The sequence below is a fragment of the Kwoniella pini genome, chromosome 10, assembly GCF_000512605.2.
Source record: "Kwoniella pini CBS 10737 chromosome 10, complete sequence".
In the NCBI taxonomy this organism is placed as follows: Eukaryota; Fungi; Basidiomycota; class Tremellomycetes; order Tremellales; family Cryptococcaceae; genus Kwoniella; species Kwoniella pini.
In genome coordinates, this window is record NC_091725.1 from 365,194 (window position 1) to 390,165 (window position 24,972).

Genomic DNA, 24,972 nt, shown 5'->3' on the forward strand with positions numbered 1-24,972 from the left:
ATATATGGAATTTGACCCTTACATAGAACAGGTCACAAAGTTCCCTTGAAGAGAAGGTAAACTATGTGAAATTTCCCCTGAAACCCTTTTTATTGGTATTTACGTAATGAATCTCATACAATCTTATGTGCATAGAACCCTAAATGCGGGTGTATGCATGCATTCACTCATTCAAAGTGATCCATCATTCATTGTATGCGTCCAAAGTTTCTTTTTTTATGCATTTGAATGCATGCATGATTGTCAACTTGATCTGGGTTGCAGCTGGATTTTAGCTTTTTAAGGTTGATGCCTTGATGACATACTCGCGGGATCCCGCAAACGTGATTATGGTGGTGATTTATGGAAAGGAACCAAAGACGTCATCTATTCTCGGAAACTTGATTACGCAGATCAACCTTTACATATCATCATCTTCATTTTATAACCCTTACGACTGCTTCATTGGTCTTGGTATGACTCACCTTTGAGAGATAATATCAGTTTGTAGCTTTCCATTTATCGAAACGTCTTGTTAGTTGTGAATTTGTCATTGCTATTTGAAATCGGGGAAAAGAGGACAGGCAGAAGATAGTTGAATTGTATATGAAGTTAGAAAATATAGAAAGAATATAAAACGAAATGTCAGCGACAATTCCAACTTCATCTTCGACTTCAACATCAACTTTACTTGATATACCTAAATCGAAAACAAGATCAGAATCACTTAGTACTAAACATGGTCCATTAGCTCCACATGCATTTGAATCACATGGACCTTCACCTGTTCAAGGAGATATACCAAATGGACATATGTCAAAAGATGAATCCTTAAGAAGACGAAATTTAGCTAAAAGAGGAATAGGAATTGATGAATCAGGAAATATTCATAAATCAATAGAAAATGAAGAAGATCACGATGATTTTTTAGATTTGAATGATCTTGATAATCGAGATGAAGAAGTTGATGGAGAAGAAGGTGAAGATGAATTTAAAGGTCATAGAAGAGCAAGTTCATTATCTGAAGCAAGTCGAAAAGTGCGAGAAAAAATTAGAAGTCCATTGGTTAGTACGATCAAATTGGATGAATTGAGAGATACGCTGGAGATTGGAATTGAAAAGAAGTGAGTTAATGAATTTTGAGACAAATCGTAATGCTTTTAGTTCGGTCAACTGTATTGAGTTTGATTGATCCGGACTCAACGATAGATCATGCTAATCATTCTGTTCTGCTCAGATTCGCTCCTCTAAGTATACCTCCTCATCGAAGATTACAAACTGCCGCAGTAGCTTTATGGGCATTACTAGTCCCAATATGCTTGATCATATTCTTACTTTGCATGTGAGTTGAATCGTTTTTTCATTTCGTGTTATCGTCGGAAACTTGACTGAGTCAAATTGTTTGATGTTCAGCTCGTTCCCACCCACTTGGGTAATAATGATACCTTACTTGATATGGATCCAATTTGATACCGCACCAGATTGGGGAGGTAGACCGAAAGAATGGGCAAGGCGGTTCTTTTTCTGGACATACTTTGCTCGTAAGTCAGCTTGATTGATCTCGACTGCGGCGTAGCTGATACCGTATATTTAGAATATTATCCTTGCAGGTGAGCTAGGTGAGGCTGCTTTTCATTCCAGATGCTGATCACGACATACCTCGATCGGCCACACAGTATTGTTAAGGTTAGCCATCTCGTTCGTACAATCTTTTTGAATCAAGTTACTGACTATCGTAACCAACTCAGGAAGCCGATTTACCTCCAGATAGACCGTATCTTTTCGGATATCATCCTCACGGAATCATCGGGATGTGAGTTCTACAAACATTCTTCTTGAAGTATGGATTCACTGAATGAGTTGTTCCCCAGGGGTGCTTTCGCGACTTTTGCTACGGAAGGAACTAATTTCTCAGAATACTTCCCTGGGATCAAACCACATCTTCTCACATTAGGTTCGTTGCATAATTATCTTTCTGACCTCTTCCATCCATCTAGATGGAGGGATAAGCGAGACCCCAGGTTCAGCTGATTCTGATAACACGTACGAATAGAATCCAATTTCAAGATCCCCTTCTATCGCGATATTCTCATGTTTCACGGTATTTGCTCAGTAGCGAAGAAAGCATGCGCCAACATACTTTCAAGAGGTCCCGGTACAGCCATAGCGATCGTTGTAGGAGGAGCAACGGAATCATTATCTGCTCATCCAGGTACAGCTGATCTGACTTTGAAGAGACGATTTGGATTTATTAAAATGGCTATAAGGGAAGGAGCGGATTTAGTACCTGTTTTCAGTTTCGGTGAGAATGATGTGAGTGATACCCTACCCATTGCTTCCTGCAAACGGTGTGTCACTGACAGCTGGCGAATGACATAGATATATGAGCAACTGTATGTCAGCTTGTTAGAGCGTTGCTAAATCAAGATCAGCTGATTCGAAATTTCTCACAGGGCGAATGCCAAAGGATCGTGGTTATATAAGATTCAAAAGAATTTCCAGAAAATGTTTGGGTTCACTTTGCCGTTATTCTATGGTAGAGGGTGAGTCAGCTAATGCGATTCTTTCTTCAATCGTCGTGAAGTTGACGACATCGCATGTTTAGTCTTTTCAACTGTATGTACGAATCTGACCATGTTTTTCAAGCGTATGAGCTGACAGACGATGTTGATGCTTGTAAAGACAATATCGGATTGATGGTGAGCCATGAGAAATAGGAAACAACAATGATGTCCGATAGCTGACGAGATGACCCTTAGCCCTTCCGCCATCCTATCGTCTCTGTCGGTGCGTTGATGGTTCCACTCATGACTGTGCTGCATCGAAGCTTATCTATGGTGTAGTCGGCAAACCTATACATGTGAAGAAAGATGCTCACCCCTCCGACGAATACGTGCAGGAACTGCAGCATCAGTATATCGAGGAATTGATGAGGTCAGTTGAACGATGTATGTCTACCTTGGACAGTCATTAAGCTGATACTTTATTCATACCTGCAGGATATGGGATAGATACAAAGACCTGTATGCGAGAGGCAGAACCAAGGAATTAACATTGGTGGAGTAAGGCGGATTTGAGGCATCGCAAGGACGAGCAAGATTGTTTGGTCGGGAATAGCACACAAGCAAGCATTTGGACTGATTGAATCTGATTTGCATTTCAAAAATCGACATACATACACGATGCATGGTTGTCATATCACTAAGTTACGGGCCGTCATTGCCATATTGCCAGCTGGAAGTTGTTCTCTCTCGTAATTGCATTGAAAATCAGTCTTCAATTTAGAAGACAAACCACAAAAACAAAGAGGTGGACGACCTCCACTTTTGACGATCAACATTAACATTTTAAACTTTTTAAGATTCCTCAATTATAGACCTTATGTTGGTGTTCATAATTGGCGGATTGAAATTCTCATCTTGCACGACTCGTCATTGAGGGATTTGCGATAGGACCCGAGCACAATGAATATGGCTGTGAGCTATCTCGAAATGCCTTGAAACTGCAATAGTAAGCTGAAAGGGAAAATCTAGACTTATATACCTCCACACGAGCAAGATCCGAACGATTTAGCATGGATGCGAGAAGCTTTGAATATGGTATGTATAACCCTTGATACGAGGTCAATAACGTATCAGAGAGTATAGAGCCACTCTGATGGGCTTGGGGCAAATGTTGATTTCAACTGTTTACGTAGGCAGAAGAAGCTTTGGCGAATGATGAAGTACCTGTTGGATGTGTTTTCGTTAAAGATGGAAAGGCAATAGCAAGAGCAAGAAATAGGACGAATGAATGGAGAAATGTGAGTGGATATTTGAACTGCCTGTCATACAACCTATGAAAATAGTACATCAATTGATATTTGTTCAGGCGACTCTTCATGCTGAATTAGAAGCTATAGATCATCTCCTACCAACAAATCCTGCTCCGTTAGATACAATTACCTTATACGTTACTGTCGAACCTTGTGTAATGTGTGCTTCGGCATTAAGACAAATAGGTATAGGTAGAGTAGTATATGGATGTGGAAACGATAGATTTGGTGGATGTGGAAGTGTAATCGATGTGAATAGCTCGTGAGTGGTATTTGGATATCTCACAAATTCACAATCGCAAATGCTCTCATTTAATTTTCAACTATGAACCGAAACTAACCGATTGATTCCTAATCAATTTTTTTTTGTTTCTATAGGTCTCGCTTGGATACTCATCCGGCATATATAGCTGAAGGTGGATATTATCGTGAAGAAGCCATTATACTCTTAAGGAGATTTTACCTATCCCAAAATCCAAATGGTATGTTCATACTATAATTCTTGGCTCCTTCCTCACACCTCTCAACTCAGTCTTATATCGCATGGATATACTAATATTCCCGCTGTATAGCTCCTAAACCTAAAGCAAAAGCGTCTAGAGTACTTAAAACTGAAATTGCTCCTGTACCAACTTCTTCAAACAATACACCAGTATCTTCTAGACCATCTTCCACAGCCCCTTCTAAACGAGAAACTTCTATACCGAGGAATATACCGACTAGTAGCGTGATGGATTCCAGCTCAATAGATATTAGAGGTACTACAGTCTCTGATGATGGTGATAATCCTGAAATCGGCTCGTTGGATAGTGAAAAGACAATTAAGAATGGAATATTACCTATAGGCAGTACCATAGCTAGTACGCCTCTGCCTGGACCGTTGGAGTAAATACACATAATGATGTGGTAGAAATACGATTGTACATTACTGCATATTGCATTGTATTGTAGGCATTTATTTGTACAATAATAATAGTTCATGGGTGGATAAACGTTATTATCTGCACAATAAGAATCAGCTTAAGAAAAAGGCAATTGACTGAAAACGGAATTCACTCACATCTTCTTTATACAAATAAACTAATTTCTCCAATTCCCTCTTGGGTAATCCGGTTCTATAACTGATTTCTTCAAATGTAGTCATTCCATCAAAATATTGTACAACCCTATATAATCAAGTCACGAAATTAGCTCAAGATCAAATCACGATTTTGGCAAAACAATTTTCGTGAAAAAGCTTACAGGTCAAATTTCGAAGCTAAAACCTCATCACCACATTCTCTTATTACTCTTAACCATCTTGCTTCATCTTTTTGTGCTCTAGAGGGTTTGAAAATAAAACTTGAATTGAATTTAGGTATTTCAGATTTATTTGGTTCTTCTTGATCAATTTTAAAATGTTGAAATTTCTTTTCTGCTTGCGATTCAACATCTTCATCACTATCAATTTCTAATTCTGCATTATATTCTAACACTCTTTTATCAGTTATATCCCAAATTTCACCTGTCATTGTATTTCTATCACTATATCCTTTTGTATTATAATTCAAATTCTTATTATTTGGTGGAGGTACACTAACTATATCTAATGGATTTATATTATTCATTTCACTTGCTTTAGGTGTAACTAAATCTGATCCAGTTGGAGATTTCATTATTTCTTTGTGTTGGTCGTGCTGTTGTTGTTGATGTTGTTTGGTGAGGTTTAACCATTTATCTCTACGTCTTTTCCATAATCTTTTCCAAGCTTCAACTTTCACTTCTTTTCTTGCGAATACTCTAGCACGTGTATGAACTTGAACCACCAAGTCTTGCTTAAGTAACCAGATCAAAGCAGACATGTACAATTTTCTTGTTGATAAGTCCGGATCGGAAGGTAAGATATCACGGAATGGACTAGGCGAAGAAGATATTTTAGAGATAAATGCTGTAAATGTTGGCAAGGTAGGGAATTCTCGAGAGTATCGAGCAGAGTACTGTTCGATCGATACGCTATGAGATGTAATGATGTTAGCGATGGTAACAGAGTTTGTTGACTGTTCGACTTACGTGTGTTCATCGATAGTTGTGGGCATCACGACGGTACGTAACCTAGTATTGATCACGTCCACCAAGATCGCTTTTTTGTTTTCCACTAGCTCCCTTGCAAGGGGTATCACGATTGCTTCCAAGTCGAAACGTAGTGAATGAGCAATATCAACCAGTCTACCTCAATCGATCAGCCTAATACAGACATCGTCTCATTGTACTGTGCAATCATACTCACGGCTTTGTGACATCACAAGCCTCTATCAAAGCTTTCATCAATTGCGTTTCGTCTTCCTGATCTTGCATAGTTGCAGTGGTAGCTTTTGAGCCTCTTCTTTCCCCGGCTATGGTACTCAAACTTTGACTTTCCATTCCTACGCCCAATCCAATGATCGCTGTACTGATCTCATCTGCGCGTTGAGTAGCATCATCGTCAATTAACAGTAAAGTTTGCCAAGGTTCAACACGGAGTTCAGGTCGACGTATAGGTGTAGTGGGATCGTCCCATTCGGATTCATCTGAATCAGATACTTCAGATTCAGAATGTTCATCCATTTCACCCCAGTGAGCCCAAGCTTCATCTGCATCAACTGTCTTAGGCGATAGTACCGTATGAATCGTCATATCTCCCATATGAGTCGTGATTGTCGTAGGCAAATACGAATGAAGTGGATTTGCAGGACGATTTTTCAATTGATGTAATCGCAAAAACAAGGAGTTTAGCGAACGGTCTAGAGGCAAATTGGCATACAGCCATCTGCAGCATTCAGTGATAGGTATACCTGTATCATGTCATTAGCTTGATTTAGCCTGACGTTGATGAATGAGGTGTCAATATAAGCTGACTTACCCTCAGCCAAACATTTCTCTTTATATTTCGCCATAGTCCAAGTTTGTTTACCAACGAAATTACTCTCACATTGCAATTTCCAAGCTGCAGCTGTCCATTTGAAAGCGATTTCTCTGTATATTTCATCATACATTCCTAAAGTTTGATGATGATGTTCATCATGAGCTTCAGTACCAGGTTTAGGATCAGGTTTATCAATGATTAATACCAAATGGAACATATTCAGATTTGGTGTATCATCTTTTTCTAACGGATTTATAGCATTTGAAGTTTGATGAGGGGTTTCAGGTGAACTAAATGCAGTTAAATCATTTCGACTTGTACTTCCTTCTTTCTTATGTTCAATTAATGTACTTAAATTTGATGATGTTGTAAGTTGTTGATCTCTTGTACGTCTACCTCTTGTTGGTAAATTATGTTCTTCAATTAACTCAGAATCATCTTCTTTTGGTATTTCCCATTTTCCTTCAGAATTACAACAAACTGGATGACCTAAAAAAACTACTGATCCTACACAAATTTCAAATTTTCTATTACATGCACCTCTTGGAGGAGTTAACATATCACTTAAAAAATCTAAATGATATCCTAATGCGTAATTATATTGTAAATCATTTTTCTCTTTTTCTTTCTTTAAATCCGCTTCAGTCTGTTTACTATTATTATTATTTTCATGATGTTGTTTATGTGTTTCTACATTAGTAGCTGTGGTTGTACTTCCTGAATCTCTTCTTGAAACGTCATTCGAAACACTATTTTCTACTGATCTGAATGCTCCGTTTCCAGTTCCATTAGTACTACTATTGTTATTTGCTTGAGAATCATCTCTTTGATTAGAATTGCCTTGATGAGACCAAATTACATCGTAATCACTATCTTCATCTGAAGTAGTTCCATCACCATCTTCATCATCTTCTCCATCATCATTACTTGAATGATCAGTTGAATTTTCATCATAAAATATTTGATTTATCTTGTTTTTATTTTTTAATTTACTACTTTTATCTGATTTTCTATGTGAATGAGCAGTAGAAGAAGCTTTACCATCTTCTCCAAATAATTTCCTACGTAATGCATTATTAACACCTAAATGAGGATTTTTGTAATCCACATCAAAGTCTGTCGCTGTAAATGTAGCTGAAGGGTAAATAGGTTGAGCTAGTCTAATATTTGGTGATGCTGGATCAGGTGGATATCGAAATACTGCTCTTCCCCTCGAAGAAGATGTGACCAACAAAAGACCAAGGATATTTTCGGCCATTATTGCGCTCTCTCTACGGCTGACAGATCTAGACTATATCAGAGAGTACATCATGGTTTCACTCAATGAAGAAATGGAACAAAAATACCACAGACAAGAAGAATTGATCGAAGTCAAGCTTGTAATGTCGGGGTTCGTTCGCGTGACGAGATAACCGAAAAAGCAAAAACAACAACAATCTCAGTACTCGTCGTCATCTTCATCTGCACCTCAATAACATCTTGCGTACCCATACCAATATTTCAACTTATTCATGAAGGCTTAGTAAGATGTTACTAGACGGTCCTTCTACATTGCCCATGCTAGAGCCTCTCACGCTATATTCATTCTATCAACATCCAATTTCACCTAGAGCTCATGTTCATTCAACTTTATTCCCTTCGAAACAAGAATCTAATGCTATTGCTGGACCAAGCTCGATTAGTCAGAAAACAAAGCAGAAGTCAAATGAGAAAGAAGTGCAAGGAACAAAGAACGATTATACACAAGAACGCATACATGATTCTATGAGAAGAGCAGAAAGACGCGCTTTGATGGGTCGTAGACCTGCGGGAGTGGGTTTAGGTAAAGATGATGATGAGGTGATACATGAAGAAGATTTATTAGATCATGAGCAAGTGAGTTCACTCGGATTCTGCTTGACTAGCTAGGCATCCTCAAAATCCATAATCACCGCCCCCTCTCTCCCCTCCCCCCGTGATTCAGGCTGACTTAGTGACTGCCTGGTAGCATGATATCAATATGTTCGGTCATCGATTCTTGTTGCCGTACGGAAGAAGGTTAACACAGATGGAAATGGATGCCGCACCTGTGCGTATTACATCAGCCATGTGAAGTCCCACAAATCGTATTAAAGACGAAAAGGTCACTACAGGAGTGATTGCTGAATTATTGCATTTGCGTTATAGTCACCTTCACCTTCAGAGCACGATCATGAAAGGAGACAAGAAGATCATACGATGGGATCTCCCATGATGGAGACGCAAACCCAGGGTATAAATGGAGCAGAGGGTGATGAGGAAGGGGAAGGTGACGAAGTGGTAGATCTAGATGCAAGTATAGAAGATTTAGATGATAGTGAAATTGTAGAAGAAGGTAGCATGGACGAGGAATAGGCAGTCGATCTCCAGCCTCAAGCGCAGGTTTGAGTAGTGAATTATCATGAAATTCTGCGAAAATCACGACCTTGACGATCTTTCATGAATATGAACATGCATTGTATACCATGTGCCGTAAAGACAGTACTAACGAGAACTGATCCCATTATAGATAGATATATGCAAGATGTCTTAAAGAGCCTATTTGGCAAAGACGAAATCGACACTTTGTGGAGCTAGATCTCTCAGTCAGCCTCCATGCAGAGTTACATCAACTTGCGTAGAACTGGACGTACCAGCACCAAAAGTGATCTTTTCAGGAATCTCAACTCCATCACCAGTAATGTCCAATAATCTCACTTTCAATGCCAATTCAGCTAATATCTGTACCACCGATAGCAACCGTTTCATCAGCCTCTTTGATTATTTCAGTGATTATAAGTGCGAATTCAAGCTCACATGAATATAATCCGCTGATTCTTTACTGCTCATACCGCCTTCACCTCTCAATACCCTTATTCCATCTGTCCATTCTGCCATTTGAGCAGCATGTATAGCGTCTAAATCCAATAAACTCGTCTCTCCTTCCCCCATTATCGAGAATGAAAGCTTTGAGACTAAGTTGGGCGATCTTGAATTTACGGCACATCCAGTCTGAAGGCGTACAGAACTTATACTAGCTATGTCAACTGCAAATGATGATTCAGCTGACCTTCGCATTATATCCGGATACCGAATTGCAAAGTGACCACTCACGTCTTTCTCGTAGAAATTCAAAAGATGGATTTTCTATTCTATGGGAAAATTGGTCCCATGCTATCACTTTTCGGTTGAGCGACTAGTATATCTTATCAGTCTAGCCAATTCATCCTTATAATGGTCAAATTTGCTCACGAGGCGCATGAATCGTAATGGCTTTTGAGCATTTGGTCTAACGGAAGAGCTGATTCCCGGTACGTTCAGCAAAGCTGAGTTGAACCATCCACCTTGAAGCATACAACCGATGCTATGCGTTTATGAGATGTTAGCCGGTCGTCACGAACTCCAGAGGGTTGAATCATTCGCTTACCGCTGCTCAGACAAAACTTCATAGCCCTCTCTGCCCAACTTATCCCTCAATTCTCTCACACCGTAACGTGACATCATCCCATCTTCTTTTTCCAGCAACTCCATCTGTCGGTCTCTTATAGTTCTATATTCAGTATCCAAGAAATCTTGCTCGAGATTCAACCAAGTCTTATTACCTTCGTCAGAAAGGGATAAGCGGATTTGCGATCGGACGAGGAAAGACACTTTAGGGAAATCCGGAGTTTGAGAAGCTGATTCTTGCCACATTCTACATCCATAATCATCAATAAGTTCCTGTCAACTCATTCCATAACGTGTCTTACCTCATGAAGAACCTCAATACCAATTGATGTAGCTTGGAGAAGTTGAGAAGGAACAATTGGAAATTTGCAGGAGAATGATGCCCTGCCTGAGAGATTTTATAGTGCTCGCAAAGGATTTTGACGCATTCGGAACTGCATGACCAGTATATTGAGCTGTATTTCTGAGGTCATAGTTGCGTCCGCTTACCTCGCTTTACCAATTGGACAGCGGCGTTCGGCAGGTTTAGCTTGCTGCTCCATGATAAGCTAATATACGTAATATCAGCGAATAAGCCCATGCTCTACAGCTTACGGACACGGACATTATAGAAATTATCCTCATGAGTCGCAAAGTAGTGCTATTCAGAGATATCAGCATTTAGGCGACTGCGGAGCCAAGGCTTAAGGGATTGTACATACTAAACTTTCCAATCCCAATTCACCAACATCACGAAACATCTCCAATTCCATTAAGAACCCAGCTTCTTCCTCTCCATCTTGACATAGTCCAATTCTCTTCCACCCGGCTGCTGTACGTGCCATGCCCGTCTTTCTCATTTGTCCGGGTGAAGGCTGTTCTGGTTGACCTAATCTACCATACTCCCATAATTCTCTCAACATCTTTTCTTGAACAGGAGTGGACCCCGGTCGGACCGGTCTTAAACGGGTATTCTGCAAGATTACGCCATAACGAGCTTGAAAGGTTAGAATTTGAGGTTCGACCACATTATTGGACGACGTTGGCATCAATCGCTAAATCATCGATATCAATACAACGATGAGAGACGTATCTGACATCGTGAATATGGAAAAAGTAGCTTACCGATACATAACGTCTAATGCTCAAACGTTCGAGCAAATCAACCAGTTCAGGATATTGCTTTGAATTTTCTTGATGTCCCGATCGTAAGCACGAGTTGATCAAGCCCAGGCTTGAGGAGAGGTGTGATCGATATTAGCCAAGCAAGCTTTAGTCATGTCATAATGTCTCAACTTACCTCTGAGCCACTAATTCGAGGTCTCCGGTACCTTCTAATCTCTTAACGACTACCTTGAAGAACAATTCTACTCCACTTATTCCACGATGGTCAGTACCATCATCATCGCCAACAACATATTTGATCCTGTTATAAATTCTATCGAAGCCATATTGATTCACTTGAGTGACTTCTTTAGATTTCCCTTTCCTATCTTTTTTTGTTTGTCCGTAAGGTGTTACAGGCATTTTCAGTCCAGCTAGATTATTGTCCTTGGCGTTCAACTGAGGTGAAGAAATTACTAATTTACGTATGATGGCCGTTGCTGGTTTAAGTACATTTGGTTGAGAAGCCGTGATGACTAGATTAAGCATTCTATCGATGAATTGATCAGAAAGCTCTCCCCAACCCGATTCAAATTCGAGGATACCCCTTATACCTTGTAAAGCGTACTATCAAACGATTTAGCCGTCGCAAGGCATTCAAAGACCAAGAGATGTACTCACAGCAAGACTATTTCCACCTAATCCACCTTCATGTCGTTCTAGTAATCGGACTAGCATTTTCATGCCTCCTTTCAGCATGAATTCAACTGCGAAATCCTCTTCTTTTATGTATTTTTGTAAGTTGAACAAAGCCAATTTCAAAGGTATACCATCTGAGGAGGTTGGCAAGTCCAAATTACTATCTGCTAGAGAGCCTCTCCTAGCAGATGATCTCAATGAAGTAATAACAACTAGAGCTTCGGTTGCTGCAGAGGGTACTAATCTGATCACTCCCACATTCAGCCCAGTGTCGTTGTCCATCGACTTTGATTTGACTTACTTCAGTACATCATGATTATACACTTTGCTCGGTAGGTTGTTCTGCGTTAATAAGGTGTCTGATTCGTCTCGGAGACAAAGTGTTATATGATGTTCCTTCGTTGCGAATGACGTTGACATGATCTCAACTATGTAAGCGACTCGCTACATTCCCCGTCACTATCTAATCAGCATCATTCCGTTCCTTGGAAGATTTTGTGAGGTTTTGTACATACAGCCTCTGGATCTATACGAGCTGGTATCCTGCGGCCTACATGATTGAGTCAGCTCCGAAGATGTGCGAAGGGCTCGGAGTCACACTCACCCTTATATGTAACTACATTGGTTGGAATCGCCCCACGCCTTGTGATTGGCGTGGGTGCTGAGGTTTGACCGGACATCAGGTCGAAACAATACTTTCTATAACAGACGAGAGAGAGCCAATGAATGGTAGAAGAAAACGATACCTGAACAATAATGTCATCAATTGATGTCGTTAATCAACATTTCAATATCCCAGGCACGGTTCGCCTAAGAGCGAAAGATAACATGATCATCATTCACCATGCTCTCATCCTCTTTTATCTTTATATCTCGCAATGATAATCACAATATCACAATATTCAACTTGAATTCAGTATTATAATCGTCCATACATCTTCAGTAATACATTGGGACTACTCGAAAAAGAGATTAGATAAAGAGATTAGGACAAGCCTTACCGGTATATGCCTGATAGTAACCTCCCACTTCAACCTATGGGACCAGACTTTCACGAGCGAAGACCTCTACAAAGTGAGAGTCACGCTCGCGATGATTCTAGTATAGATGAAGACGATGTGGATGATTTCACCGCTGGTGAGCTATTCAACGCAAGCGACTTTGATCGTGACGACTGCTAATTGCTCACACTAACCATCTTAGCCAATGATGAGTCCCTTAAGAATGTTACAGCTTCGAAATATACCAATAAACGATTATTTGCTGCGTTCATGATATTTGGTCTCCTAAACAACGGTAAGTGTGACGTACAGCTGGTGTTTGCTTTCTTCGATGCATGATGACTGCGAAGCTGAACCACATCACTATTCTTAATAGTGCTCTATGTGATCATCCTTTCAGCAGCGCTTGATCTCGTATCTTCCTCTACGCCCAAGGGTATTGTTACATTATTCAATATCTTCCCTGCGCTGGCGACCAAAGTCGCTTGGCCCTTGATATCCAACGGGAAGATACAATATACGAGAAGAGTGGGTCTATGTACCTGTGTTAGCTGGCTTGGCATCATGGTAGGTTTCACTCCGTCCGCTTTAACAACTGCACTCGTGTCTCAAAAGCTAACACTCGGCTGTGTACCAGACCATCGCATTCTCCACTTCCTTAGCACCTCGACTACTGGGGATATCTATGGCTTCCCTCTCCTCCGGTTTGGGGGAGTTAACTTTCCTTCAATTGACAACTACTTTACCTACTCGTTCAACATCTAAGACTGCTCTGGGTGCTTGGTCTAGCGGGACTGGGTTCGCAGGGATAGCAGGAGCTGGGATATGGTGGCTATTGAGAGGACTTGGTGTAAAGGGTGGTTTGGGCTTATCAAGTGTGAGCATGGCTAAATCTAATCAAACTTAACACGGGAATGCGAATAGCTCATGCTATACTTGGCTGAAATAGTTTTTACCATTATTCTTTCCAATAACGTATACATTCCTCTTACCGTCTCGTGCGGAACTTGAAGCCATTTCAGATGACATCACGGGACTAGGAGAGTACGAACCTATAAATACTGATAGTATCCCACCTTCCATATTCATCACTCCCCCTTCTCAAGACGTTGTGCCACAGTTGAGCTCTTCTTCTGCGAGCAGAACAAGATTACAAGAACCAAATGACGATCTTAAGCCCATCTCTGAAGAATATCAGAAAGTCTACCTTAGTACTAAGGAGAAATTGGATCTCCTCAAACCACTAGTTTTCAGATATATGATTCCTCTTTGTGCTGTGTACGTTGAAGAATATGTGATCAACTCGGTAAGTTGTCTATATGGTTGACATTCAATTCACCCCTTTATCATTTGGCAGAACAAACATGAGGTGAGGCTGATGTATGACGGATAATAGGGTGTTGCTCCTACTTTAGTCTTTCCTATACCAACTCATGGTATTTGGTCAAAATTATTTAAATCTCCAAGAGATTATTATCCATTTTGGTCATTGACTTGTGAGGTTTATTTCATTTATCTTCCCTGTATTTTCGAACTTGGTAAAATTTGATAATTTATATTAATATCAATTTTTTACAAAAAAAATAAAAATAGATCAAACATTTGTATTTTTGTCAAGATCATCAATTTCTTTATCAATTCCACCTATTCCATTAAAATTTTTACCTTTACCTTCAATAATTCAATTTATAATTTTATTATTATTATCATTACAATCAAAATATTTCATTTTTACCAAATCAAATTTTAAACCAAAACCACTTAAAAAAATTATTTTAAAAAATAGTGATGAAATTGATAATTCAATTACAATTATTTTTTATTTAATTTGTTTAGAAGGTTTATGTGGTGGTTTAGCTTATGTTAATACTTTTTATCATGTTCAAAATGAAGGTACAAATGAAAGTCAAAATGAAAATGAAAATTCAAAAGAAAAAGAAAAAGAAAATTTAAAAAAAGAATTTAGAATTGGTTCAGTTGGTGCTGCTGATTCAACTGGTATTTTATTTGCTTCTTTAATTTCAATTCCACTTGAATTAAATTTATGTAATTCTCAAATTGAACAAGGTAGAACAATGTGTAGGGATTTATAGATACGTTCAAACTTTTCATTGTTGTACAATAATAAAATAACCCAAACTGTTAATTATGCATTGCTGATACTTTATTCACTAATTTGCGATGAACCAATCTTAGTCATCAAATCTAATTATCATAGATTGGTTCGACTTTAAACATGTTCACACCATTAGCAAGAGCTGGAACTTCATCTTTTCCGCTGCAATCAAATAAATTAGTTCACTCTTCCATTCGCTCTAGTCTGCACCTTTCGAAAATGCAAGCTGACAATCAACTTACTAGATCTTATCAGCTTCAAACATGCCAGATTTGACGGGAATTTTGAATCCGCTCGTACCGTTTGAAAGTAAGATTTTTGTACCATCTGAGTTTGCACTGTCGGCAGTAATGGTAGGTTTGGTGGATACCGGTTTACCCCATGATCCTTTTGAAGCACCTGCAACTTTGGGTTTTTCAGCAGCAGGAGTAGCTTTAAGTGTAATAGTTTGCAGTCGACCACTACATTAGAGAAAAGACATATCAATTAAACTTCCCCAAAAATGGACTTCGATAAACGGTTGTCGACAAATTTAGTGTAGTGTTCAGGATGACCTACTCAGGGATGAAACCGAATTCCATTCTTCCTTCAGCGTCTTTAGTTCCTTGACAAATATAATAACCTTTTCTCTCGAATTGGATGATTTCCCATTTCTTGAGGTTGACAACTTCTGCTGAGGCAAGAGCTTTGACTCTATATTCGGTCTTTGGATTTATGATATCCTCAAGATTATCATTCTCCTCCAATTTCTTCTTCGTAATCAAGTAATCATACTCTATAAGAGTTACAGGTACAAGAGCGTTCTTGGTAGATGGTGCTGAAAGCCAATGGATCTTTTTGGAGGTCTTCTTGAAATCCCCTTCAAGGTGTAATTTGAATTCTAAAGATTCTACTTCGCCATTGGAGTTGGTTTTCTTGTTTGAAACGAAAACATTTCCCCAATCCATAGCTGTTATCTATTCCATCAAAATAGAAAGTCAGCTCGACAATTACCAAAATGACTAGAGTGTCAACGCACCTCCTCGTTATCACCGAAAGAAACAGCATCTTCTTGCTCAACAAGTAATTTATCGGAAAGGATCAATTTCTTGTTACCAATTTCGGGGTTCTTCTTGTGCAAAGGCTTCTCGACGGCTACTTCCCCTTCAGTATATCCGGCAATTGTGACAGGAACCGCTTTATCTTCAGCGATAGCCCAGTATCGAGGGGCTGCAGGGTCGATGACTTTCTTATTGACAGTCCAGATACCATCCCATTCGAGTTGAAGTTGAGCTTGGGAAGCACCTTGGCCAAGTATGTAGTTCTTCAATCCTTGGACTGTCATACCTCTAGATCGGATACCTATGTACAGGTCTATGTCAGCAATGCTTGCTAGCTCGCGATGATGAGCTGCTAACCTCTGACAGTGGGGAACCTAGGATCATCCCAACCATTGACGACACCCTTCTCAACGAGGAACTTAAGTTTTCGCTTAGACAAGACGGTGTAAACGAAGTCAACTCGACTATCAAACGAAAAGGCTTGTATCAGCGCTCACGAACAACCAACGCCAGGACTCTGAGCTCACCTGAAATCGAAGATCTCGATCTTAGGGAAACCAAGTTTCTCCAAGAACCATTGGTATTGTTCGTGTCTTGCATAGTATTCGTTGGCTCGAAGGGCGTGGGTGACACCATCGAGGTGATCAATGATAGGACAAGCAAGGTCGTACATAGGATAAGCCTTGAACTTGGTACTATCCCATTGAATGATCGAATCAGCTTTTGTTCGTTGCAGACCGCATGCAAGCTCAGGAGGATGGACTCACCCAGTGATGTGATGCGATCCTTCGACGTATCTGTAAATTACAGGGTCCCTCATAGATCCGTTCTTATGTTGATAGTCAATCTTAGCTCTCAAGGACCATTTCTTGCCTTCCTCAGAGCCCTTAAGCATTTCCTTAAATCTAGCAACGTTGTCTTCAATGGAGGCGTCCCGATTCTTTGAGGGGATCTCAGCTCGTCTTTGTTCTTTGACCTATAAGCAGAATATAAGCGAACTTCAGGGACAGAGCAAGATCAAGCTTACGGTTTCACCATCGGTATCATCCATGAATGCATCACCTCGTCTGATAAGCTTTTCGGTTATCTCTTGAATCTTCTCGAAATGATCAGAAGTATGGACCACTTTATCAAATCCAATTTCAATCATATCAAGATCTTCCTTGATAGCATCTTCGAACTCTCCCTGTTTATCCCGAATATGTATAAGCTTTGATGGAGATCAAGAGAACGACTCGCATAAAGATAAGCTTACCTCTTCTTTGAGCGGGTTGGTATCGTCGAATCGCAAGATGAATTTTCCTTGATATTGATCCGCTAAGAATCTGTTAAGAATTGCAGCTTTCAAATGACCGATATGAAGGAATCCCGAAGGTTCGGGAGCTGTGTAGAAGAGTTATCAGTGACTGCTCATTGGTAGCATCTTCTGGTCAGAGTAGGCGTGACTCTTGTGTATGATTTTGATTCCATATTCGGTTGTATATGTGACTTACCGAATCTGACGACAACCTTGCCTTTGACAGCATTGGGTAAAACAACATCAACAGTCTCTAGTCTCTTAGTTTTCTTTCCTTTATCCATTTCTGATCTAGCTTGTTGGAAAGTTTTCAAAGCGTTCTGGGGAACAGAAAGAGTTTCGACGTGGTTGAACCATCTTGTTAAGTGAGGTCTTCCTGGTTTCTTGATTGAACCAATAGCGGAGTTGTTTCCTGAGCAAAGATTGATTTAGCTTTGTCAAAACCATTCAATACAATGTATGACAGATCGCGGGACACCATAGGTCTAGACTTGATAGATGACGAAATGATATTCGGAAGAACAGAACCCTCACCTCGAATTGTTCCCCAGATTGTAGCATCACCAAAACCGAATTTTGATCCAGCAAAGTAAGTTCTACCAATTACTAATTCAGCACAAGTCCGTATTTTGGATATATCATTTGACTTACCGGTAAGCAAGGTAATCATCAAGAGCATCTAAGACTGAAGATACCTCTTGGAAAGTACTATTGGCTGCGAGTAAAGTGGGAAGAGGAGGTAGGGGGATCTGCGCCATGAATAAATGTCAATAATGGGGTAATCAACGATGTCAGAGAATCTAAGCTGTAAATAAAGATTCAACTCACTTCCTTTCCAGCTACACCTTTTTCCAATTCTTGTCTGACTTCTTCAGCACCTTTAATCTCACCATAAGAAGCTTGACCTGTTTCACCAGATTCAGTGTCCCATGATACTGGTATACCTTGTATCAGAGCCAAAGCAATGAGAGTGAAAGGTGGGGTTTGTACGAGCGGTATAACAACTGAAGGCATCTTGTTTGGTTGAATTAGACAAATAGTATCTAGAAAGAGAGTAATGGTATGTTGATTGATGAACCTCCCTCAGTATTGATGGTCATTGACTTTTTTGAGAATCCAAACCTCCACAATTCCACCTATTGTTATAGCTTAATGTGGCGGTAACGACCGATAATCATCTCTATTCTTATAAACACTGTTAAAGCTAATCATGAAGCACACAGGGAGGCAAGATGTTTAACATTTGCTAGCGTGATACATGTATGCATGGACAGATGAAGACTACCAATCGCTCCGCCTATAATCACCCGGTATTCGTCCGGGTCCTTCACTTTCGCTTCCCCCAGCCTGAGTCCCAATTAAGCCTAATCCACTTTGCCTTGACTCCGTGCGATCATCTTGCGGTGGATCTGGATCCGATATACGAGGCAGAGAGCTCGCTGCAGGAGTTAGTGGAGGAGTCGATATGGGTGTTCCCCCGGAAAAGGCTCGAGGTGGCGGAGATGGAGACGGTAGGTTCCACATCAACCGCAATATATGTCTGAGGGGGAGGGTGAATATCAGGGGTGGTTCGTGTATTCTTATAAGATTTGCAGCTACGAACAGTATACGTGAGCTTGATAAACTGAGATCGCTGTCGAAGAGAGAGCTGCGGGAAATGCAGACATACAAGGTTGGGTATGGTCCATATCATCATTCAACCACAATTCGCTTTCCTCTTCATCTCCTTGAACAGCTTCGTATCTTTGTCCACCCTTCCTTCTTCTTGATTTTGATGTCGATTTACCTTGCTCCAAGTCCAAATCCTCTTCATCTTCATCGAATATGGAGGTTGAAATTGCCACCCCTTCTTCTGCTGGCGGTAGGAGTAAATCGTCGTATGGAAATGCTGGTGATTTAGGTAAATGAGTCGAGTGATTAACGTATGAGACGCAAAGTCCGGTTAACTGCATGAGAAACAACAAAAGGTCAAGGAGTAATATCCGAGTAAGCGATGCTGGATTGGCTATTAGATTAAGGAAGGTATTAGTCCATCAAATCATTCGGTGGATTCTTGGGGACATATGGCAAGGTGCCTCAAGTAAAGTACTTGTTAGACTCACCTTGACCGACGAAATCCAATACCAGACCCTTTCCACCGTTCATGCCTCCTGCGAAATCCAGTAAATGTAAAAATGCAGCTGCAATGTTAAGTGCGACTAACATGAGAGACAATCCGAATAGACTTTTAGAAGGATGTATAAAAGCGCAAGCATTGATTTGAACTTGAGCTAGTACTCTAGATATGAGAATAAGGAGATTTGGGGTGTAGAAATGTTGCATCACACAAAGAGCTTGAGCTGTTGTTGCCAGCTAGAAATTTGGGTTAATAATCAGCTTCCCATGGACGTACACGATTGATGAAGTGTCACACACAGATGCTACGGCGTGACGCCGCTGAGGTGCATATACCATATCGTTTGGACGACAAAGAAATCCAACAAGTGAGGTTTTCTCTGATCTCCCTGCGATTCTCTGCCTTCCGAAGTTGTGTAAATCCGAAAGTAGCGTCTCGGGCTTGTTGTCAATCCCGATTTTACACTTGCATATTGCAATTGATCTCTTTTGATACTCGTGAGAGTAGGATGAATAAGGCGCCTAGATTTCGATATGGAGATGATTTCGGGTCTCTCGATATGATTTTTGTGGTAATATTGCTTTGCTATGCTATTTGTTGCTAACGCAAGACAGAAGAAGGATGTCAGTAAGTCTTAAATGAACAGACTGAAAAGGGCGGCCTACATCACTAAATCAATCCGGGGCCACGCTGAATTACCTTTGTAATCATCATTAGCAAATTCACCTATTAAACTACTTACAAGGTATTGGGAAATCGTAATGAAATGGTAATCAGGTTGTAATATCCCCTGACGCGTCTCAACTATCATGTTAAATCAACTTACTCTTAGTTGATCTTTTGAGATGAAATAAGACTTCTTGCTACATCGTCAAACAACAATAACATTGATCACTTACCAACCATCGAGCGTGTCTTCAACCACACCATATATTGTCTCAATGAGAGACGCAGCTTCTTGAAATGGAAGCTTGAATGATTGATCTCTTGGCCTTTGTCTTTCTGTACTGGATGCGAGTCTGAAATTCAGAACATGTTCTTGCAAGCCTCCATCGCCGGACCCTCTCGATGTCCTTATAATACCCCATCCATCCATTCTGATCCACCTTCAACATCACGAGCATCATCTCCATCCTTGAAGGGTCGTTCATCCACTCCATCTTTATATAGAGGATCAAGCGTTTCATCAATATACAGAAGATCTTCTACACCTTCATTATTAGGTAGAAGTTCTACTCCAATTCTGTTTCCTAATGGTGGTCGAATACGTTCAAATTCCGTAAAAGCAAAATCTCAGACAGATGAAGAAAAGAGACAAGAAGAAATAGAAAAACGTAAAATTGATTCTCAACAAAAATTAAAGAGCGCATGGGAATTAATTAAAGAGAAATACGGTTCAATAAGGATAGAAGATGATGATGAAATTGATCTACGTACTGGGAAAATAACAAGAGATAGAGGTAAACTCAGAGAATACGTAGGTAGAGAATTTGGACAAGTCTCAGATAACGAAGATGAAGATGGAGGTGGATCCTCAATTTTTGGTGGAACTCAAGTAGGAGAGACGGAATTTGAATTTGAAAGCGATGAAGATGAATTAGGTCAATGGGATGAAAGGTCTGGACTTGATCTTCAATATTCCGATGCTCCCTTGTTTGAAGAAGAAGAGGAAATGTTAAAGAAAAATGAAAGTTGGGATACACCAGAAGCTCAAAATGATTTAGAGGAATTTTTGAGATTGGAAGCTGAACAGAAAAAGATATTTGGACTAGATAACGATGTTTCAGAAGATGCGGACACGGAAGAAATTGATGATGGGTCATCGTCCGAGGATCATGATCAAGAGGTTGAAGAAGACTCCCAATTGTCCCCAAGATCAAGAGGAAGCTGGATCAAACCACCAAGACTGGAGGATCTTTTCCTCTCTGACAACGAGGTTGAAGAAAGAGAAGAAGCTTCCGAGGATGAATTGCTCATGGGTAGGGATGGCTTCACTGAAGCGCTGTCGGGCATGGGCTTGGACGTGGATGAGCATGTGACTACCTCAGATGACGAAGTACGTATTTAATACAATACCTCCAATTTGGCATGTTTGCTGATAGCTGTTCAGCCCTTCACGGGAGACCTGGTGGAAAGTCCTCCGCAAATTCGTCCTAAAAGGATAGTAGAAGTGGTGATACCCATCCAATCCCGAAGGTCGTCTCTCCCGGCATCAACACAGTACAAACAACCTCAGCTCGGACAATCCAGAATACAAACATCGGTCTCCGCACCATCACTCGCCAGCCTTTTCGAAAGCCCACCTCCGGATGATGACCTGTGTTCACGTTCTTCTTCGCCTGCCTTACGTCGATCGCCCTCACCAGATGCCGATTGCATTTCCTCGCCGCCAGGTCAATCCACGACCTTCGTCACCTCGTTCCGTCCCCAAGCAAACTTGTTTCAGTCTCCTTTGCCTCTCCGCCGAATACCGCCTGATTTGACCGTGAAATCATTCAACGCCGAATCTCGCCATAGAACCTTTTCTGCCGAGGAGAAAGGCAAATCACGCATGATTGGAGAAAGACCGTCTGAAGATATTGAGCAACACACTACAACTCATTCTTCAATCAACACTAGCGGATCACCATACTATACTAGACTGTGGAGGTCAAAGTATGGCGCAGTCAAGATCTGTAAGCGGTGTAAAAGAGCCGGTGGTGAAAGAGCGGAGAAAGCTGCATGGTGTAAAGGTCGTAAAGGAGCGCTTGAATGCACTTTCGAAAACAGCAAGCCAAATCAACATGATGATCGCGTGCAAGAACCCAATTTACACCCGCAAACACTGGAACAACGATACGACAGATCTAAACATGACTCAAATCGAATGGGATCTTCTTCTCGTCATTCCGATGATGACAATGACGACTATCATCACCGTGACCGACCAGATCTACGACAAACACCGAGCTCGGGAAAAGCTCAACGTGTAAGGAAATGCCCCTTGTGCCGAGAAGCAGGGGGCCAAAGAGGTGAACAGGCTTTCAAATGCAGGGGAAGAGTCTCATCCAAAATGTGCCGATGGTACACGATCGACCTTCAAACGGATGACACTGATTCCGCCCATCTTTCGCCTGAAGCCAATCACGGGGAATCTATCAGCAAATCGCGCAGAAGCTTGTCTCGCCTTACGACAGATATATCGGATACGGACAATTCACCTGCAATCGGCAAAAAGACCCGCGCAAGCCACAGGTTGATTACTACATTGACCGACAGCGAAAATGACCAACGGATTCGGTCCGCCAGGACACCGATACGAGCTATGAGTGAATTTCCTGAAGAGCCAACGGATCGGCCGGATAATCTTGATCCTAATATATATTGTAAGACAATGATATATAGGAAAAGCGGACGAGCAAGATACTGCGGTCAGTGTTATGATGCTGGAGGAGATAGAAAAGATAGAGCTTGGTGGTGCAAAGGTAGAGCTTGGGTCAAATTCTGCTACTTCTCAACAAACAATGATGAAGAGGAACTCGAAAATCCTGAAGAAGTCAGAGATACTAGAAGCTCCACTTTTGCAGAAACACCGCAAAAGCCTCCCCAGGTGTCCCACAATCTTTTCTCATCGAGTGTGAACAGGACAAAGAGGAAAAGAATTATCTCTTCTGAATTGCCGCAACTTTCAGCTACTCTGTCTTCACCCACATCACATCATGTCATATCTTACATGCCATCTCCGCCGCCTACGTCGTCTGTCGAACCGTATTCACCTGTTGTAGCCGTCACGAAGAGAACAGAGAATGTGCGATCGTCTTCCGCTTGCTCAATGCCGCCTTCTTCACCACCCGTATCCACATCTTCGACTCGGCCTGTTCACCCCACACCTTCGCCATCTCTGTCCGCGTCACTCCTTGACGCGTCCCCGATATCGCAGAAATACCCCAGCTTGAGTTTGCTTCGAGGTGCAACCATCGGTTTCCGACCTACGCCGCCCTCGTCTACTGATGGAGCAAGAGGTTCGTCCGTCTTAAGTCATTATATTCCTTCCACCTTACCTAGAAAAGGAATTCTTCGTCGACCATCTGAGTGCTCGACGGCACCAAGCAGTAGTGGAAGTGTGAAACGAGCTAGATTCTCTCTGCAGCCGCGATCTCCGGAACGGGACGATTCTCCGGATCCCCTTCAAAGCGACGAGGACGAGCCGTTCCTTGGTGGCGATGAAGATGTATCTCAGATTGACTCATCAATATACGCTGGATCATCATCACCCATTAGGGCATTCAATCGATATGCTTCGAGTTCAAGTCCACTACGAAATGAATGGTCGGTCCGAGCAAGAGATATAGGTATTCAACTTGGACCTGAACATACAGGATCATTACCTCGAGGGATGATCAAAGCCCTGGTTCCCTCTTTGGGATCTTCGACTTCAAATCCCTCAATCAAAACAGGAGAATCTACATTGGGGTCTTCAGTCTTGGTCAACAGATTTGCATTACCCACTCCTCCACCAAGTTCTGGTCCGGTTGTAACAACCCAGTCAAGGTTCACAGCTACACGAGCAGGATCATCGCCTTCATGTACTACTGGAGGTCCGAATTCAAAGAAGCTGAATAATACGAATACCAACAATGGATTGATGTTACCTCCTCCTGTACCTCTCAAACGATTCACACCTGCGCCATCTCCCGCTCCAAATTCTACTCCTATCAGACTCGATAGTCCTAATACACCAATGATAAGTAGATCAGAATCTGTGGCACACCAATCTCAGTCTGAACCACTGAATAGAATGATCAATGCTAGATCACGCTCAAGATCAATATCAATTGCTCCTTCGTCTTCATCTTCGTCGTCATCTTCTGGAGTAAGATTGACTACTCCTTCATATAAAGGTCCATTAAGGGTAATATCAACTACACCAAGAAAGAAATCTAGAGTTGAACGTGAATTAGCTAGAAAAGCTCAAGAAATGGATGATGCAGGTTTGGAGTGGGGTATGGATGAAGATACTGAAGATGGAGGTAGAATGTGGAGAGAAGGTAGTATTGTTATGCTTCATAATGAATTGTAAGAAGTTGATCTTCTATAATCGGCGCGAAGAGTGAGATCGTCTTGGATCCCTTGGATCCCTTGGATCCTGTTAGATATGTGTATCTTTTTATAGTGGTGCATAGGTGATTAATGCCAGATGTGCAAGTGAATAAGCAGATACTATCCTATATTTCCCACGGCTAACGATTGAACAATTGTGTGAGGTCGAAGACGGTGAACATAACTTTGATAGATGGAAACCAAAAAAGATTATATATGTTGACGCGGGTAAAGTTATCGATAATATGATAAAAATGACGTCAAACGATCGACAGAGAATTATGGCCAAATCTGTTGGCATGGCCATTTTGACTCGATCGTTACTGGAGATTGAATTCATACATTGAGATATATGTAGACATATTCCACTATCTAGTATCGCTCTTATCCAATTCATTCTACCTGTGTATAAGTCAGAAATCA

At 41.0% G+C, this 24,972-nt stretch overlaps 9 protein-coding genes across 9 annotated transcripts; 5 read left to right on the plus strand and 4 right to left on the minus strand.

The window, feature by feature from the left end:
* Positions 1 to 621: 621 nt before the first annotated feature.
* I206_106935 (uncharacterized protein) lies at positions 622 to 3,045 on the plus strand (the record flags this gene model as incomplete). Its single annotated transcript, XM_070203430.1, has 14 exons — positions 622 to 1,103; positions 1,217 to 1,321; positions 1,393 to 1,520; positions 1,574 to 1,589; positions 1,656 to 1,665; positions 1,728 to 1,792; positions 1,851 to 1,933; positions 2,033 to 2,292; positions 2,359 to 2,372; positions 2,433 to 2,522; positions 2,585 to 2,678; positions 2,739 to 2,766; positions 2,823 to 2,913; positions 2,979 to 3,045. 14 exons carry the CDS (start codon positions 622 to 624, stop codon positions 3,043 to 3,045), a joined length of 1,533 nt encoding a protein of 510 aa, XP_070059531.1.
* A 398-nt stretch (positions 3,046 to 3,443) lies between these two features.
* I206_106936 (uncharacterized protein) lies at positions 3,444 to 4,682 on the plus strand (the record flags this gene model as incomplete). The annotated part of the gene is made up of 6 exons (XM_019157241.2): positions 3,444 to 3,455; positions 3,513 to 3,578; positions 3,677 to 3,781; positions 3,850 to 4,055; positions 4,172 to 4,275; positions 4,366 to 4,682. 6 exons carry the CDS (start codon positions 3,444 to 3,446, stop codon positions 4,680 to 4,682), a joined length of 810 nt encoding a protein of 269 aa, XP_019009959.2.
* An 88-nt stretch (positions 4,683 to 4,770) lies between these two features.
* I206_106937 (uncharacterized protein) lies at positions 4,771 to 7,932 on the minus strand (the record flags this gene model as incomplete). The annotated part of the gene is made up of 6 exons (XM_019157240.1): positions 4,771 to 4,794; positions 4,854 to 4,959; positions 5,036 to 5,785; positions 5,843 to 5,998; positions 6,060 to 6,603; positions 6,672 to 7,932. 6 exons carry the CDS (start codon positions 7,930 to 7,932, stop codon positions 4,771 to 4,773), a joined length of 2,841 nt encoding a protein of 946 aa, XP_019009958.1.
* A 269-nt stretch (positions 7,933 to 8,201) lies between these two features.
* Positions 8,202 to 9,047, plus strand: I206_106938 (uncharacterized protein; the record flags this gene model as incomplete). Its single annotated transcript, XM_019157239.1, has 3 exons — positions 8,202 to 8,549; positions 8,662 to 8,742; positions 8,841 to 9,047. 3 exons carry the CDS (start codon positions 8,202 to 8,204, stop codon positions 9,045 to 9,047), a joined length of 636 nt encoding a protein of 211 aa, XP_019009957.1.
* Positions 9,048 to 9,230: 183 nt separating this feature from the next.
* On the minus strand, positions 9,231 to 12,580 carry I206_106939 (uncharacterized protein; the record flags this gene model as incomplete). The annotated part of the gene is made up of 16 exons (XM_019157238.1): positions 9,231 to 9,265; positions 9,326 to 9,413; positions 9,489 to 9,718; positions 9,786 to 9,867; positions 9,924 to 10,035; positions 10,099 to 10,365; positions 10,421 to 10,552; positions 10,608 to 10,666; positions 10,723 to 10,758; positions 10,820 to 11,152; positions 11,223 to 11,331; positions 11,398 to 11,828; positions 11,883 to 12,144; positions 12,202 to 12,344; positions 12,416 to 12,450; positions 12,505 to 12,580. The coding sequence occupies 16 exons, from the start codon at positions 12,578 to 12,580 to the stop codon at positions 9,231 to 9,233; spliced, it is 2,430 nt and encodes an 809-aa protein (XP_019009956.1).
* A 327-nt stretch (positions 12,581 to 12,907) lies between these two features.
* On the plus strand, positions 12,908 to 14,994 carry I206_106940 (uncharacterized protein; the record flags this gene model as incomplete). The annotated part of the gene is made up of 7 exons (XM_019157237.1): positions 12,908 to 13,037; positions 13,104 to 13,196; positions 13,278 to 13,468; positions 13,539 to 13,778; positions 13,851 to 14,207; positions 14,298 to 14,397; positions 14,495 to 14,994. 7 exons carry the CDS (start codon positions 12,908 to 12,910, stop codon positions 14,992 to 14,994), a joined length of 1,611 nt encoding a protein of 536 aa, XP_019009955.1.
* Positions 14,995 to 15,258: 264 nt separating this feature from the next.
* Positions 15,259 to 18,368, minus strand: I206_106941 (glutamate-tRNA ligase; the record flags this gene model as incomplete). Its single annotated transcript, XM_019157236.1, has 12 exons — positions 15,259 to 15,478; positions 15,576 to 15,973; positions 16,036 to 16,358; positions 16,415 to 16,521; positions 16,585 to 16,752; positions 16,825 to 17,033; positions 17,085 to 17,243; positions 17,313 to 17,440; positions 17,551 to 17,766; positions 17,889 to 17,950; positions 18,006 to 18,103; positions 18,183 to 18,368. 12 exons carry the CDS (start codon positions 18,366 to 18,368, stop codon positions 15,259 to 15,261), a joined length of 2,274 nt encoding a protein of 757 aa, XP_019009954.1.
* A 267-nt stretch (positions 18,369 to 18,635) lies between these two features.
* I206_106942 (uncharacterized protein) lies at positions 18,636 to 19,808 on the minus strand (the record flags this gene model as incomplete). The annotated part of the gene is made up of 4 exons (XM_019157235.1): positions 18,636 to 18,949; positions 19,024 to 19,359; positions 19,457 to 19,706; positions 19,770 to 19,808. The coding sequence occupies 4 exons, from the start codon at positions 19,806 to 19,808 to the stop codon at positions 18,636 to 18,638; spliced, it is 939 nt and encodes a 312-aa protein (XP_019009953.1).
* Positions 19,809 to 20,503: 695 nt separating this feature from the next.
* On the plus strand, positions 20,504 to 24,529 carry I206_106943 (uncharacterized protein; the record flags this gene model as incomplete). Its single annotated transcript, XM_019157234.1, has 2 exons — positions 20,504 to 21,526; positions 21,581 to 24,529. The coding sequence occupies 2 exons, from the start codon at positions 20,504 to 20,506 to the stop codon at positions 24,527 to 24,529; spliced, it is 3,972 nt and encodes a 1,323-aa protein (XP_019009952.1).
* Between the last annotated feature and the right edge of the window lie 443 nt (positions 24,530 to 24,972).